General features: G+C 46.1%; 2 protein-coding genes across 2 annotated transcripts in view; one reads left to right on the top strand and one right to left on the bottom strand.

The window, feature by feature from the left end:
* Positions 1 to 14,029, top strand: part of SPG21 (SPG21 abhydrolase domain containing, maspardin) — a 52,924-nt gene extending 38,895 nt beyond the window's left edge. The window contains exons 3-9 of the mRNA XM_056865705.1: positions 4,605 to 4,766; positions 6,679 to 6,759; positions 7,518 to 7,663; positions 9,522 to 9,630; positions 10,039 to 10,146; positions 11,365 to 11,505; positions 13,892 to 14,029. Coding sequence (XP_056721683.1) covers positions 4,605 to 4,766; positions 6,679 to 6,759; positions 7,518 to 7,663; positions 9,522 to 9,630; positions 10,039 to 10,146; positions 11,365 to 11,505; positions 13,892 to 14,017 — 873 coding nt within the window. The 3' untranslated portion in view covers positions 14,018 to 14,029. The remainder of the gene's footprint in view (positions 1 to 4,604; positions 4,767 to 6,678; positions 6,760 to 7,517; positions 7,664 to 9,521; positions 9,631 to 10,038; positions 10,147 to 11,364; positions 11,506 to 13,891) is intronic.
* Positions 14,030 to 16,427: 2,398 nt separating this feature from the next.
* ANKDD1A (ankyrin repeat and death domain containing 1A) overlaps positions 16,428 to 16,966 on the bottom strand; it is a 32,678-nt gene continuing 32,139 nt past the window's right edge. The window contains exon 15 of the mRNA XM_056865708.1: positions 16,428 to 16,489. Within this exon, the coding sequence (XP_056721686.1) occupies positions 16,428 to 16,489 (62 nt within the window). The remainder of the gene's footprint in view (positions 16,490 to 16,966) is intronic.

Raw genomic sequence — 16,966 nt, 5'->3', positions numbered from 1 at the left:
GCACAAGATGTAGCACAAAGTACATTTTGGCACTCCCCCCCCAAGTAATGACCTCCTTCCAATCAAATCATATTGCCCCTCTGAATTGTACTCTAATGCAGGGTTCCCCAACAGGGTGCCCGTGGGCACCATGGCTCCTACCAACACTTTCTCTGGCAGCTGCCTGTTTTTACAGAGTGGGTGGGGCCAGGTGGAGCCTTTGCCCAACAGGGCTTCTAAATAGCTCTCTGGAGATCTGATCGGCTGGGCCGATTTTTTAATAGTTGCTTCTGCAGCAGCTGTTACATGGCACAAAATCATGCAGTGAAGCTGTGCCTATACAAGAGAATATTTTAGAAGAAGAGTTGGTTTTTATATGCCGACTTTCTCTTACCACTTAAGGCAGAATCAAACCAGCCTACAGTTGCCTTCCCTTCCCCTCCCCACAACAGACACCTTGTGAGGTAGGTGGGGCTGAGAGAGCTCTAAAAGAGCTGTGACTAGCCCAGGGGTCTGCAAACTGCGGCTTCCGAGCCGCATGCGGCTCTTTGGCCCGTTGAGTGCGGCTCTCCGAACTTGGTTTGGAGCCCCTGTTCTCGCGCCCGCTCGCACCGGCAGCCGGGCTGCGGAGCTGGCGCACCTGAGAGAGAGAGAGAGCGCGAGAGAGAGCAGGCAAGCGGGCGCGCTGTCTCTCTTTCCCCCCCCCCCGCCGTGGAGAATGGCCAGGTCCCCCTTTCCATTGCCCCCTCTAGCTCGGTGGTTCCTGCCCCCCGCCTATCAGCTGTTGGGCGGGGTGGGCTTCCTTTGGTAGACCTGGCCTCCAGCTGAGTCCCATTGGGAGGCCATGTCTACCCACTGGCTTTCTTGGCGGTAGACCTGGACTCCGAGGAGGGGGAAAAGTCCCCCTTCAGAGGCCAGGTCTACCCATTGGCTTCTATGGGCCTCCGGAGGCCAGGTCTACTGCCAAGAAAGCCAATGGGTAGACCTGGCCTCCCAATGGGACTCAGCCGGAGGCCAGGTCTACCAATAGGCTTTTATGGCGGTAGACCAGGCCTCCAGACGAGGACTCCAGGCAGGGAGGGGGAAATGTCAGGGACTTGCAATTTAAATTGTATCAATAAATAAGATCACTATTAAGTATGATCAAGTTTTATTGAGTGTACCTATAGTTTAATTAAGACTTAAAACTTTAATTAAAGTTGATTAAGTTAATAAACAGTGTACCTACCTATATAGTTTAAGTTTAAGAAATTTGGCTCTCAAAAGAAATCTCAATAGTTGTACTGTTGATATTTGGCTCTTTTGACTAATGAGTTTGCCGACCCCTGGACTAGCCCAAGGTCATCCAGCTGGCTTAATGTGTAAGAGTGGGGAAACCAACCCGGTTCACCAGATTAGCGTCCACCACTCATGTGGAGGAGTGGGGAAACAAACCCGGTTCTCCATATTAGAGTCCACCACTCCAAACCACCTCTCTTAACCACTACGCCACGCTGGAATGTGTTTTCTTTTGGCAAGGAAAGAGGCAGCATAAGGGAAAAGGCGGAGGATGTTAGTTTAAAATAGCATCCTGTTAAAGAGTGCATCCACCTGAAACATTGAAAAGTCAAGAGCTATGGATGACCTCACTCCTTGACCTTTTATGGTTGGTTCCGCCTCTTGCAGCAGCCATTTTGTGGTGGCGCCCACCGCCCTCCCTGTGTCTGAATTGCAAAAGGGGCTGCAGGCTCAAAAACTTTGTGGGCCCCTGCTCTAACATTAGCTTTTATTTTGTGCACCAGCGACATCAATTGGAACTGAAAAACCAGTGCTTGCTCTTCCAGTAGCTCTTGTGCAAACGGAACGGCATTAAGCAAAACTCCTTTTCTGCTATCCCATGGTGGCATCCAACTGTTTACCTGGAAGGGGCTGTGGCTCAGTGGTAGAGCCTTTGCTTGGCATGCAGAAGATCCCAGGTTCAATCCCCGGCATCTCCAGTTAAAGGGACTAGGCAAGTAGGTGATGTGAAAGACCTCGGCCTGAAACTCTGGAGAGCCGCTGCTGGTCTGAGTAGACAATACTGACTTTGATGGACCCAGGGTCTGGTTCAGAAGGCAGCTTCATGTGTTCAACTGATGCAGCTTTCTGGTATCTTGAATCTCTGGCTCTGAGGGGGTGTCTTTGGCAAATTGCTAGCACACTTTGAGGGCAGGATGTGGGTATCTTAACACACGAAAGGGGGGGAATCATGAAGCGCGTTTCACAATCTACATCGATAATGGCCGTGATGTGGTGAAGTTGCTGTATGCTCGGCCGCTTTTCTTTTTCCTTAATATGGTAAAATCACAGCGTTGTTGACATGGTGAAACCTGCAGTGGTCGCCACATCCTCCAGCTTGTGCTTTTCAGATTTCTACAGTGCTCTAAGCCACAATCTAGCTGCATGCCTGCGACGCTTCGCGATTCTGTATTGTGGTGTCAGAACAATCATAGGGTAATAGCAAAAAGGTGGAAAACCGCAGAACATTTAACGCAACATTCTTGGTATTCCAAACCATGGAAAACAGCTATGGCAGAAAAATTGACACATCACCTTAGAGTAGTCAAAGGTAAAGTGAAAATATCAGATTTCTATGAAACGTGGCATGATTTTATTTCCTACATGAATCAGAAAGGTACTCAGCATCTATCTGAGTGCCAGCGTGGTGTAATGGTAAAGAGAGGTGGTTTGGAGCGGTGGACTTAATCTGGAGAACTGGGTTTGATTCCCCACTCCTACACATAAGGCTAGCTGGGTGACCTTGGGCTAGTCACAGTTCTCTTAGAGCTCTGTCACAGGGTGTCCGTTGTGGGGAGGGGAAGAGAAAGGTGATTGTAAGCTGGTTTCATTCTTAAGTGGTAGAGAAAGTCAGCATATAACCAACTCTTATTCTTCGATCTCACAGGGTGCCTGTTCTGGGGAGGGGAAGGTGATCGTAAGCCAGTTTGATTCTTCCTTAAGTGGTAGAGAAAGTTGGCAAATAAAAAACAACTCTTCTTCTCCTATCTAAGCCCTTCCTCAGATTATGAAAAATGAATTAAGTCCAAAATATATAAAGAATTAAAAAAAACCCTAATGCCATCAATGAAATCCTCTCTTATCTGTAATAGTAAGATAAACTGGAAAATGTATTAAATACTAAGCCCTCTGTCAATAATCTGATTCAACTGTATGTATTTTTGCAGATTTTTAAACTAAATTGTTTCTATGTTTGTTTTGAAAAAGATTTGTAGTTAATTGTTGTTTGGGTGCTGGTTTTCTGTTTGGAAAATTTATTTTAAAAAATTAAAATAAAAAAATACGAGTAATCGTGATGGAGACGTGCAGGTCGAAGCACGAAGGTGCCTCGTGGGGAGGAACTCTAGATGCGGGCCTTTTCCTGATGGCCCGAAGAGCTTCCTGAGCAACAAACATTCATGCAAAGTTCTTTTAAGAAAGGAATGTGAGGCAGGCTTGCTTCAAGGCAAAGGCTGGGTGCGTGCTGTGTGGTTGTGAAAGGGGTTGTGAAATTCAGACTACGTGCCTCAGAAGTAGCCACTGCCCTGCAAGATTCAGGATGGACAAAAGGAAATATTTCCGACACAGCGGGCGATTGAAATGTGGAATGTGCTGCCAGCGGATGTAGTGATGGCCACAGACATATATGGCTTTAAGAACACGAAAACATAAGAAAAGCCTTGCTGGATCAGACCAAGGTCCATGAAGTCCAGCCTTCTGTTTACACCGTGTTCAAACAGGTGTCTCTAGGAACAAGACAACTGCAGCAGCACCATCCTGCCTGTGTTCCACAGCACCTGATATAATAGGCATGTTCCTCTGATACTGGAGAGAATAGGTAACGCATCATGACTAGTATTCATTTTGACTAGTAGCCATGAATACCCCTCTCCTCCATGAGCACATCCTCTCCCCTTTAAAGCCTACCAAGTTGGCAGCCGTCACCACATCCTGGGGCAGGGAGTTCCACCATTTAATTATGTGTTGTGTGAAGTAATACCTTTTGTCTGTTTTGAATCTCACCCTCCAGCTTCAGCAGATGAACCCACGTTCTAGTATTATGAGAGAGGGAGAAAAGCTTCTCCCTGTCCACTTTCTCCATACCATGCATGATTTTATACACCTCTATCATGTCTCCTCTTAACCGCCTTCTTTCCAAGCTAAACAGCCCTAAGCGCTTTAACTGCTCCTCATAGGGCAGTTGCTCTAGTCCCCTGATCATCTTGGTTGCTCTTTTCTGCACCTTCTCAAGCACTGGTATATCCTTTTTTAGGTGTGGTGACCAGAACTGTACATAGTATTTCAAGCGTGGTCTCAGCACATATTTGTACAATGGCAGTATGATAGCAACAGTTTTATTCTCTATTCCTTGTTTGAAAGTGGATTAGATGGATTCATGGAAAATAGGTCTATCAGTGGCTACAAGCCATGGTGTTAAAAGTGAGCCTCCAGGTTCAGAGGCAGTCAGCCTCTGGGTTGGACCTTTAGAGGAGCTGGTTGGCCGCTGTGTGAGACAGGATGTTGGACTAGGTGGACCGCTGGTCTGATCCAGCAGAGCCCTTCTCATGTTAAGATGAAGGTCACTTAACCCGTTCTTAATTCTCTTCCAGATTATAGTCGATGATGATGACAGTAAAGTTTGGTCCCTCTACGATGCAGGGCCTCGGAGTATCAGGTGCCCCCTTATATTCCTCCCGCCGGTCAGCGGCACTGCGGATGTTTTCTTCCAGCAGATCTTGGCCTTGTCTGGATGGGGTTACCGAGTCATTGCCGTGAGTATTTTCTTCAAATCCACTCAGATGCCAAGGGCCTACAATCAGTTTGTTGAATGTTCTCAAAGGCATATGTAGTGGGTTAAGAATGGTGGTTTGGAGCGGCGGACTCTGATCTGGAGCGGGGTTTGATTCCCTGCTCCTCCACATGAGCGGTGGAGGCTAATCTAGTGAACCAGGTAGGTTTCCCCACTCCTACACATGAAGCCAGCTGGGAGATCTTGGGCCAGTCACAGCTCTCTCAGCCCCACCTACCTTACAGAGTGTCTGTTGTGGGGAGGGGAAGGGAAGGCGATTGTAAGCCGGTTTGATTCTGCCTTAAGTGGTAGAGCATGTCGGCATGTAAAAACCAACTCTTCTTCCTCCTTTTTTAATTCCATTTAGTTGCTGGATTTTGAGGGTTGTTCCTGTTTTTCCCCCAATAAATAATTTTTTAAAAAGTTCTCAAAGCCACATTGAGCCATTCTAGATTTTTTTTAATTCTCTCAGGATACTGGGCTTAGAAGAGGGTTGGCAACCCTAGCACACATGCCGAACAGTGGAGGACTAGGCTCTCGGAATGGTTTTCCCACTTCTACACATGAAGTGACCTTGGGTGCTCTATTAAGAGCTCTATTAAGAGCTCTCTCAGCCCCACCTACCTCACAGGGTGTCTGTTGTGGGGAGGGGATGGGAAGGTGATTGTAAGCTGGTTTGAGTCTCCCTTAAGTAGTAGAGAAAGTCAGCATATAAAAAAACCCAGCAACAACTTATGGCAAGCCCCTAGGCACAGGCAGAACCAGGAGGGCAGCGGCATGGGAGAAGGGGGCAGGCTTATGCCCCACATTGCTTCCTGGAGCCATGCCAGTGACTGGCATGTGCCTTGCCCCCTTCCCTTTTTGCTGGCTCACTGACAACTCCGCAAGTAAACAATGTGGGGTTTTTTGCACCCTTCAGCCTACCTCGGCTTAGAATGTCGTCATACCACATGTTTTAAAAAGCAAGCAAGTTTTAAGCACACTTTGGCATTGGATCTTCAATGTTTCCGAATGGTGTTTTAATTTTGGTGCTCTGTCACTTGCTGTCATGGTTGGCAGGAGAGACAATGGCGGACTCTGTGTAGTCTGTGCAGAAATTCTGCAGTTGAGTTAGCCTTACTTTCTCATAAAGATGATCCAAACCACCTATAACTGGTAGGAAAATGAGGTGGGGATTGCAGGAGTAAATAGCCAACTTAATGCCACATTAAGTAGTCCCATGCGGAAGTGTATTGATGTCTTTGGCTTGGAGTGATTTAAGATTGATTGAGGAGACCACCGTGCGCCCCTCAGTTTGATACAGGAATAAGATTCTTTGGACTCCCTGAGAATTTCAAAGCTCTTTTTCCATTATTTGCATAAACCTGGCGCAGTTGGGAAGCACATGTACAGGTTTACTAGGGCTGGCTTTCAGAACTCAGGACTTGCGATATGCACAGAATGGGCACCAGGCCCATGGGACAGGGCAGACCAGGAATGTAGAACATAGCTGAGTTCTGCAGGTTCTTGTCGGCAAATCATTCTGAAAATTATGATTGGCTGTCAATAGGGTAACTCTTGAGTAAGGATGGCTGTACTGGTCAGGTAAAACTGAAATATTGTAGGGACCAGTGGGCAAAGATGAAATCCAGCCTCAACCATAAGTTGCATGCTTAAGGAGTGAAGAGGTTTTCAGTAGAATTAGTATTATGACATGTTGCAATCCAGGACAAAGATGGGTGTGTCTCCATCTAGAATGCAAACGGGTACATCAGGTTGCAGGCTGGCTCCTAAATTATTATTGGTGCACATGCCAAAAGGTACAGACACAAAATCAGAGAGATTGGGGGAGGGGGGAGTAGACTTGCCTCTCCCCTTTCCATCTTGCTAACCTTCTCTTTTCTCATTTATTTTAGTTGCAGTATCCAGTTTACTGGGATATTTTTGAGTTCTGCGATGGATTCAGAAAACTCTTAGATCACCTGCAGCTGGATAAAGTTAGTGCCCTGAGATTGACAAATTGCCTGTGCTTTCCATAGAAATGTTAGGTAAAAAGCATCGAGTTTATTCGGAACAACATTGAGCACCCCAAAAACCGGAAAACCGCTACTTGTGTTCCTGGCTATTTTTAATGAATTTTGTCCTTGCTTTCAGGACCCTTTTTAAGTTTCTTCTTTAGGTTTCTGCCCCTAATTAGAAATTGTCCATCTTCACCAGAATGTAACTCTGACCATGCAGTCTTGAAAATGCAGTCGTTGAATGGTTGCTTGTGTGTACAAGAGGACATGTCTACATGTCAATGTTGTGTTGACATCAGCAATTTGCGACATTCAGAAGAAGTCTAGCGGTCAGGAAAGGAGTCAGCCTGCCTAAAAACCTGTTGATTTGTTTCTGTATGAGCACTGTGAGCCAGATGACTAGCATTTCAATCTTAAGTATGTTTACCCAGAAGGACATCCCGTTGAGTTCAATGTTGCTTACTCCCCAGTAAGTGTGTTTAGAACTGCAGCCGGGGATGTGGTTTGGGAAGTCTCCACGCACATGCCATCTCTGCATGAACTCATTGGGTGGTCTCTGGCACCCCACATTCGTCCAAACACTTTCTACCCTCCCCTGCAAGGCTGTTGTGAGACTTTACGAGATAAATGTATGCAGAGCGCTTTAGATACTTCGAAGGAATATATAAATGCTCAATATTGCTACTGTTAAACATTGGCGATAATCCAGCTAAGGCATCTTTGGGTTCTAAAACTAGGTTCACCTATTTGGTGCTTCGTTGGGAGGCTTCCTGGCCCAGAAGTTTGCAGAATACACTCATAAATCACCCAGAGTCCAGTCTCTGATTCTATGCAACTCTTTCAGTGACACCTCGATCTTCAACCAGACATGGACGGCAAACAGGTGAAATGCAAAAGAAAAAAAATAACTGGAAATACTTTCCTGCGTTTTAATAAGAATAAAATATTTCCATGGTCACGTTAACACAAACAGCGGCTTGAGTTCAACGAGGCTGGAATGGTCTTTGCTAATTCATATTTCTGTACATTTGCGCACAGTGTTTTATGCTACAAGCCAGCGCGCACTAGATCACTGATCCCAATACTTGTAGATTGTCCTAGACTTCCCCTCAGCCATAACAGAAGGTACCACTGGAAGAGCGGTTTTGTCCCTGTGGATCAGGGAGGATCGAGTCGATGGACCACATTATATTGCACTGCAGGCTTTATGGAGCAAGTAGAATTAAGCTTATTTCTCCAATAATAAAGAGATGGCATTGAGTTACTGATGCCGAAATAAGGCAGAAATTATTATTTGAGACAAACCCGGAGCTTATATTGAATTGTGCTAGATTTTTAGCTATAGCCTTTAAAATTCGCGAAGATAAAGTGGTGATTAAATAAGGGGCTACCTAGTAAAGATTGTCCTAGAGTTTTGAGGAAACAACGTCTTAAGCTTTTATTATTGGCTACAATAGATAATTTAACTGCAAGGTTTGCTTGGCTAGCAATTACAATGAGGCAGAGCTGGACTAAATTTATGCAATAGCCAAGGAAGCAGGGGACCTTTACTGCCCGGAACCTTTTAGACTGGTTTTATAATAGTCTTACAAATATATATGATTAGATTATTTTTGTAATGTTCTTGCTATTTTAAGTATTGTAATTTTAACTACATTTTGTTTACGTGTTCTACTGTTCATCAAGCAATTCTGTAATCTTGTTTTATTTCATAGAATCCTAGAGTTGGAAGGGACTACCAGGGTCATCTAATCCAACCCCCTGCACAATGCAGGAAATTCACAACTACCTCCCCCCCACACACACCCCTAGTGACTCCCTACTCCATGCCCAGAAGGTGGCCAAGATGCCCTCCCTCTCATCATCTGCCTAAGTTCATAGAATCAGCATTGCTAACCTCTAACATCTAACCTCTTCTTAAAAACCTCCAGGGAAGGAGAGCCCACCATCTCCCGAAGAAGCCTGTTCCACTGAGGAACCGCTCTAACTGTTAGAACAGGGATGGGGAACCTTTTTCCCGCCAAGGGCCATTTGGATATTTATAACATCATTCGGGGGCCGTACAAAATTATCAGCTTAAAAATTAGCCTGCTATATTTGGTCAAACATTTAGCCAAGGGGCACGACCGGAGATGGCTCCGGGGGTCTGCCACATAAAGCGACTTGCTTTTGAGCTCTGCTGTCCCCAGCTGGGCCCAAGAGATTCAGGCAGGGCAGCATCCTTCTGAGCTAGGGATCTACCAGGACCCATGAAGGGCCAGACCAAATGATTTTGGGGGCCTTATACGGCCCCCGGGCCTGACGTTCCCCACCCCTGTGTTAGAAATTGCTTCCTAATGTCTAGACGGAAACTCTTTTGATTTAATTTTAACCCGTTCATTCTGACCCAAACTTCTGAGGCAATAGAAAACAACTCAGCACTATCCTCTATATGATAGCCCTTCAAGTACTTGAAGATGGTTATCATATCCCCTCTCAGTCTTCTCCTCTTCAGGCTAAACATACCCAGCTCCTTCAACCTTTCCTCATAGGACTTGGTCTCCAGACCCCTCACCATCATTGTTGCTCTCCTCTGGGCACGTTCCAGCTTGTCTACACCTTTCTTAGCATCTTAATTTGATGGTCTATGACCGTAAATCAAGCAAGCAAGCAACCCTGACAAGTCAATGCGCGTTGTGAAGATAGGATAATTGTATCCCTCCCCCCACCCCAAGTATCTTACATTTCTCTTCTCTTTTTAGCTTTTGGCTACTGCCTGCCTTTATGCTGAAGAAAATTGTACTTGGGAACTTCGCTTCTGGCCCTGTGGATCCAGAAATGGCTGACGGAATCGATTTCATGGTTGATAGGGTAAAGACTCCTAGACACCAAATGAATGGCTGATTATTGTGTGTGTGTGCGTGCATCATGAACACAAGAAGCTGCCTTCTTCTGAATCAGACACTGGGTCCATCAAAGTCAGTATTGTCTACTCATACCGGCAGTGGCTCTCCAGGGTCTCAGGCAGAGGTCTTTCACATCACCTGCTTGCCTTGTCCCTTTAACTGGAGATGGCAGGGATTGAACATGGGACCTTCTGCATGCTAAGCAGATGCTGTACCACTGAGCCATGGCCCCTCCCCTATGATTGGTTCTAAAAGGCACTTAAATGTATTGGATAAACAAACTGGATTGCATGAGCAATTCCTATACGGATAATTCTTTTATCTTAAACTGAATTAATGTCTTTTTCCTCCCCCCTTCCCCATTTTCTGACAGTTGGAAAGCCTAGGCCAAAGCGATCTCGCTTCAAGACTTACCCTCAATTGCCAGAATTCGTATGTGGAACCTCACAAAATCAGAGACATTCCTGTGACTATCATGGATGTGCGTAATCTCTCCTACAGCCCTTTGGTGGGGTCAGGGAAGAGGCCCTGCTGAGTTTAAGCAAACAAGGAAGTCTTTTGAGGTCTTAATAGAAACATGGAGAAAACTTGGAAAGATTATGACAGCCAACGTGGCTTCAATTCCCCACTACCCCACAGGAGCAGCGGACTCTAATCTGGAGAACCGGGTTTGATTCCCCACTCCTCCACATGAGTGGTGGACTCTAATCTGGAGGACTGGGTTCGATTCCCCACTCCTCCACATGAGTGGTGGACTAATCTGGAGGACCGGGTTCGACTCCCCGCTCCTCCACATGCAGCCTGCTGGGTGACCTTGGGCTAGTCACAGTTCTCTCCAAACTCTCTCAGCTCCACCTACCTCACAAGGTGTCAGTTGTGAGGAGAGGAAGGGAAGGCGATTGTAAACCGCTGTGAGACTTCTTAAAGGTAGAGTAAATTGGGGTATAAAAACCAACTCTTCAGTACCACTACACGACTTAAGTTTCTTCCGTTATAAGATGCTGAACGACTCAGCAAAATAAAGGTTGTTCAGAGTAAATTCATTTCTATCTGTAAAAATCAGCAGGTTCACTTTTATGAATACGACTTGCTGTCCTTAGCGGCATTAGTATCTGGGAAGAGGGCATGCCTCCAGCCAGAGAGAGAGAGCGATTCGACTTGGGTTATGTTGTAAAACACTTCAAGCTAGCTCAGAGAAGGGCTTAGATCAGGTTTGGCCAATATTAGCACATAGATGATTCTCTAGCAGAATAACCCTGAGAAGAGTCACACCCTTCTGGGCATGGGGACTTTTATCCTTCTGACTCCCCTTAATGCAGCCACAGAGCGCCAGTCCTGCTTTTGCATGAGGTGTGTCACATGAACACATGAAGCTGCCTTCTACTGAATCAGACCCTTGGTCCATCATAGTCAGTATTGTCTACTCAGACCAGCAGCAGCTCTTCTGAGTCTCAGGCAGAGGTCTTTCACACCACCTACTTGCCTGGTCTCTTTAACTGGAGTTGCTGCCGGGAATTGAACCTGGGGCCTTCTGCATGCCAAGCAGATGCTCTACCACTGAGCCACAGCCCCTCCCCTCCTCTAGATCCTCAGAGAAGTCTCCAAGCTTGTTCCTCTACCCTGGGAGAACACGCCCAGGATTGAGATTGGCGGAATGTGCAGAAGGCCGCAAGGCCCTGACCAGCTGTTTATCTTCTAGGTCTTTGACCAGAGTGCCCTTTCGACCGAAGCGAAAGAAGAAATGTATAAGCTGTACCCCAATGCCAGGAGGGCCCACCTCAAGACAGGAGGCAACTTCCCTTATCTCTGCAGAAGTGCCGAGGTCAACCTCTACGTCCAAGTAAGTCTGTCTGGCTTCCTGGAAACTCGGTGCTTTGTGTTGCATTATCAACAGGGTATGAGAGCCAGTGTGGTGTTGTAGTTAAGATAGGTGGTTTGGAGCGGTGGACTCTGATCTGGAGAACCAGGTTCTATTCCCCACTCCTCCACATGAGCCGTGGAGGCTAATCTGGTGAACTGGATTTGTTTCCCCGCTCCGACACATGAAGCCTGCTGGGTGACCTTGAGTTAGTCACAGCTCTCTCAGCCCCACCTACCTCACAGGGTGTCTGTTGTGGGGAGGGGAAGGTGATTGTAAGGCGGTTTGAGTCTTCCTTAAGTGGTAGAGAAAGTTGGCATATAAAAACCAACTCTTCTTCTGCATACTGGTTGAGTAACACGGTTAAAAAAACAAGCCCACATAATTCTCATCTCTGTCATGCAGTTTGTGTGCATGCTTCCCCCCCCCCATTCTTCTCATGTTTATCTTGCCCTTCCTATAATAAGGGCAATCCACCTGATCTCCCTTCCCCCATTTTATCCTCACAACATCCCTGTGAGGTAAATTAGGCTGAATGTGTGCAACTGGCCCAAGGTCACCCTGTTTCCATGGCAAGGTGTGGATTCGAACCTGGCTCTCCCCTATCCTACTCTCACACTCTAACCACTACACCATGCTGGCTCTGAAGACAAATCTCTGTCACATGAAGGGGAGTTGTGGGGTGTTTCCTATGAGCTGCAGACTCTAATCTGGTGAACAGGGAGATCGATTCCCTGCTCCTCCACATGAAGCCTGCTGGGTGACCTTGGGCCAGTCACAGTTCTCTCCAAACTCTTAGCCCCACCTGCCTCACAGGGGGTCTGTTGTGGGGGGGGGGAAGGGAAGGCGATTGTAAACCGGTTTGATTCTCCTTAAAAGGCAGAGAAAGTCGACATATAAAAACCTCCTCTTCTTCATGTTGTTCTTCATGTAATCCATGCAATTATTTCCAGCTCCTTATGAAAGTGTGTTTTTGGCCTCTGGGAGTTTGGCATATAAAAACCAACTCTTCTTCTTCTGCACTACAGCTGATTAACTTTGGGTGACAAGAATGGCTTAAAAAACAACAACAACGGGACACCAACTTCTCCCAACTCTCACTAAGGAATAGAAGCCACATGTAGTCCAGACAGCTGGCAGCATCCCCCTATGTCCCTGGCTGTCGGTGATCAGGTTGCTCAGGTGCCCCCCACTGGACTCAGCAGGGTTTCTAGACTGTGCTGCTCCCCTCCATGATTGGGAAGGGGTCTGGGAGAGAGACCTGCCTCTTCCTGGCATGTGACATGTGCTTCCTGTGGTACACATGAACACATGAAGCTGCCTTATACTGAATCAGACCCTTGGTCCTGAGTAGGATTGCCTACTCAGACTGGCAGCGGCTCTCCAGGGTCTCAGGCGGAGGTCTTTAACATTACCTCCTTGCCTAGTCTCTTTAACTGGAAATGCTGGGGATTGAACCTGGGACCTTCTGCATGCCGAGCAGATGCTCTACCACTGAGCCACCCCCCCTCTCCAACTGCAGTCCCGGATGAGGAGCGGGAAAAGCCGCCCACAGCCTCAAGGTCTGCAGAGGTGACTTGAGGCCAAGAGCAACGGCTTGCATGGCCATCAGGGTGAATCTTTTGGTAGAACTCTGTGGGAAGGGGGGTGAGATACTGCTTACCTCAGGGGCTGGATACGGCCCCTTGAGAGCTCTTATCCAGCCTGCAAGGCAGCCACCCCGCACTCCCAATCTGGGCGGGCAAGTCCACTGCAGTCTCGCCAGCCGAGGCAGCCGCCCCACCAGTCCCGAGGTATCAATGATCAAAGACTGTTAAATAAAAGAAAATAATGTAAGAAGAGTTGGTTTTTGTAGGCCAACTTTCCCTACCATGTAAGGAAGAATAAAACCGGCTTAAAACCACCTTCCCTTCCCCTCCCCACAACAGGCACCCTGTGAGGTAGGTGGGGGTGAGAGAGCTCTGAGAGCTGTGATTAGTCCAAGGTCATCCAGCTTGGCTTCGTGAGTAGGACTGGGGAAACAAATCCAGTTCACCAGATTAGCCTCAGCGGCTCATGTGGAGGAGTGGGGAATCAAACCCGGTTCTCCAGGTCAGAGTCCACTGCTCCGAATCACTGCTCTTAACCACTACACCATGCTGGCTTGTTAGAGTTGTTATTGTGTTAAGCATGTTTAAATTTTAAGGAAAAAATAAAGTAAAAAAAAAATCATTAACTGGCTTTGCCTGTGTCTCTTATAAAGTTTGTACCTGGCATTAAATTTTCTGGTATGCCTGGCCCAGCCTGACGAAGTGTCATTTATATCATATATGGCCCTCGTAACAAATTAGTTCGACACCCCTGATTTACCTGTTCTGCTGTCCCCTAGATACACTTACTTCAGTTTCACGGTACCAGATACGCTGCCATCGATCCCTCCATGGTCAGCGCAGAAGAACTCGAAGTCCAGAAAGCCAACCTCCAAGCCAGCAGTGACCAAGAGCAGGCGCCGTAGCTCTCACACTCGTTGCCTCATGTCATCCAGAGAGTCTTTTTTTGGGGGGGGGGGGCAATCTTCCCTGCAGCGTCATCTTTCCAGTCTGCCTTTTTTCCTTACTACTTAACCAATGGGTTAGACCTGTATCCTCAAGCCGATTTCATTAAATGAAATAAAGGTACAAACTCTTGCTTAACATCGCTGCAGCGGGCTGTCCCTCGTTTAAATTTGGATGATTAAATATGTAACTTCGGAAGACTTGTTTAAAAAAAAAATTTGAAGACAAACTTTTGCTACCAAAGCTTTTACAACTGTGTTCTTAAAGAGACTATTTTTTTTAAAATATGCATACAATTTGTGTGTCCCTGTGTATATGTGTGTATATATCTTGAGCAAATTGACTGGAGGTCCACTTACGTTTGATTTAATATTTACTTTAAGAAACACCTTTGTTGACGTGCCAACGTTGCCTTTTCTTTCTTTGATATCCTTTCGCCAGCCGGTAACTTCGTTTGTGACTGAAACATTCATCTTTTTTTGTAAAACTGCCTTGCTATCAGAATAAAATTTTGACTAGAGTTTCAGTTTTTAAAAAATAGATTTTTCTTAAGGTAAAGGTCCCCTGTGCAAGCACCAGGTCATTCCTGACCCATGAGGTGACATCACATCCCGACGTTTACTAGGCAGACTTTGTTTATGGGGTGGTTTGCCAGTGCCTTCCCCAGTCATCTTCCCTTTACCCCCAGCAAGCTGGGTACTCATTTCACTGACCTCGGAAGGATGGAAGGCTGAGTCAACCTTGAACCAGCTTCCTGAAACCAACTTCCGTTGGGATCGAACTCAGGTCGTGAGCAGAGCTTGGACTGCAGTACTGCAGCTTACTACTCTGCGCCTTGGGGCTCAGCCCGGGAACACACAAGTCTGTCTACTGCTGCCAAGTCCTATGACAAAGCTATTCAGTTCAGCACCAAAGATCTCAACTGCCATTGGGTTCAGAAACAAAGATTGATTTAAAAGAAGATTTGTTCAAGGGGGAAATTGGTTTATTTGAAAACAGATTCTCTTAAAAATACAAAACTTCATGACAAATTTAAGAAAAGAGTACTTTGTATCAAACCGATGTATCTCTTACCTGTTATTGAGACTGAAATTTACCCCTTGACCTATAAGTCAAGACTGCTCTGTATAGCTTCCCTTTAAGAACATCTGCAGTTGACATATTTTCCCCCCTTTAGTGAACCTGTAGCTGTTCATGTGCTAAGGAGGAGAGCTCTCCATGTGCATAGCTAAGGTGCATAAATTAACATGAGTTACAAAAGTATTGGCTGTAGGTTGTGAAACCATTTGTTTCCCCCACACACACAACTTAGAGTGCTGTTCTTAATCTTCCTATGGGTTGAGGTAGCTGCCCCCTCTGGAAACGTGGTAACCAAGTCCAAAGTAGCTGCCAGTGGTTCCGGCAACTACATTCTTAAACCAAGTCACTTTGCATGTTTCAAAAAGAAAGAAAAGATGTGTAAACATTGCTGTTCCCGCAACTTTTGAAGGGCATTTGTGTCTGCGTGTTTCCCAGTTGTAGCTGTTACTGCATTACTATAGACATGGGGCATCCTTTAAGAGTTACAGGAACCTGCAGAGAATCTGCAAACCTCACTGTTTTAACATTTGCCAAAATTCCAGCTAGAGGGAAATTGTCAAAGGCAGTTAGTCAAAAGTAAACACTTGAGCAAAACACCCTTCGGAGTGTACACGGGCAGAGGGATCGGATGCAGGAAGAGACATCCTTCTATTATCGTTTTAAGTTTTTTTAAAAAAGTATAGCTACCGAAATGTGATGTCAAGTTACACTGGAAATAAACATGGATCACTGGGACCTGATTGAAACATGAAAGTCCATTACATTAAATGTTTTTTTACCTTGTGAACTATGAGATGCAACCAAAGACTTACTCTGAGCAAAAATTAATCCACTTTCCCTGTGGTTGGATCTGTGCTACTGGCGCAGCGATGCATTTAAAAACAAGTAGCCGCCGAAGATCCTAAAAGGATCCCTCATCTCATTTTTACTGATTTAAAAAGATGTAAGTACACTGTATCCCAAATGACATTTTCCTAGATATAAATTCTACAGATTTCAGTGGGATTGGTTTTGTAAATAAGCTTATGCAGCCTTATCCATCGTTTTGCTAGTCCGAGATTTTCCCCTTGCAGCGAATACCCCTTTCTTGGTAAAGATGCATTTCCATGATGAGAATCTGATGTAGACCTTGGATATACCTGATCTGGAATGGAAATATGTTGCCATTTCATATGGCGTGGAGCCCTTAGAGAAGTTATACGAGATATCTTTTTGGCCAGTATGCAATGGTGGTGTTTCCTCAATGCCGTTCCTGGAGCAATGCTTCTGAAAACTCCGCTGTTCCACGGGTCACATGGCTGAACACTTCCTTGGAGAAGCAACATCAGCATTCGCTTGTTTCCTGATGCTTTCTGTTTTTCCCAAACAAGATCACAGGCATAATGTCATGCAAGCTTCCTGATCGACTCGTAAATCCCAGTGTCAATCTTTCTAAGAAATCAAGTTTCAACCACGGGCCTTGCCATTATGAATCTAGAGTTCACTAGTTCTCCGTTTTGGTGATTGTATTGACGGGGTCAAGACCCCGTTATGATGCAAAGTTCCTTCTGTTAAGGAACAATTAATCCTCAATAAGATTTTCTCTCCGCAACTTTCATATCAAACCAGCTTGGTGTAGTGGTTAAGAGCGGTGGAGTCTGGAGAACCGGGTTCGATTCCCCACTCCTACACATGAGCGGCAGAGGCTAATCTGGTGAACTGGATTTGTTTCCCCACTCCTACACATGAAGCCAGCTGGGTGACCTTGTGCTAATCACAGCTCTCTCAGGCTCACCTACCTCACAGGGTGTCTGTTGTGGGAAGGGAAGGTGGTTGTAAGCCGGTTTGAT

This window comes from Euleptes europaea, chromosome 20 (assembly GCF_029931775.1).
Source record: "Euleptes europaea isolate rEulEur1 chromosome 20, rEulEur1.hap1, whole genome shotgun sequence".
NCBI classification, from domain to species: Eukaryota; Metazoa; Chordata; class Lepidosauria; order Squamata; family Sphaerodactylidae; genus Euleptes; species Euleptes europaea.
Note: the sequence above shows the minus strand (reverse complement) of the source record. Positions and strands in the feature narration are given on the sequence as shown.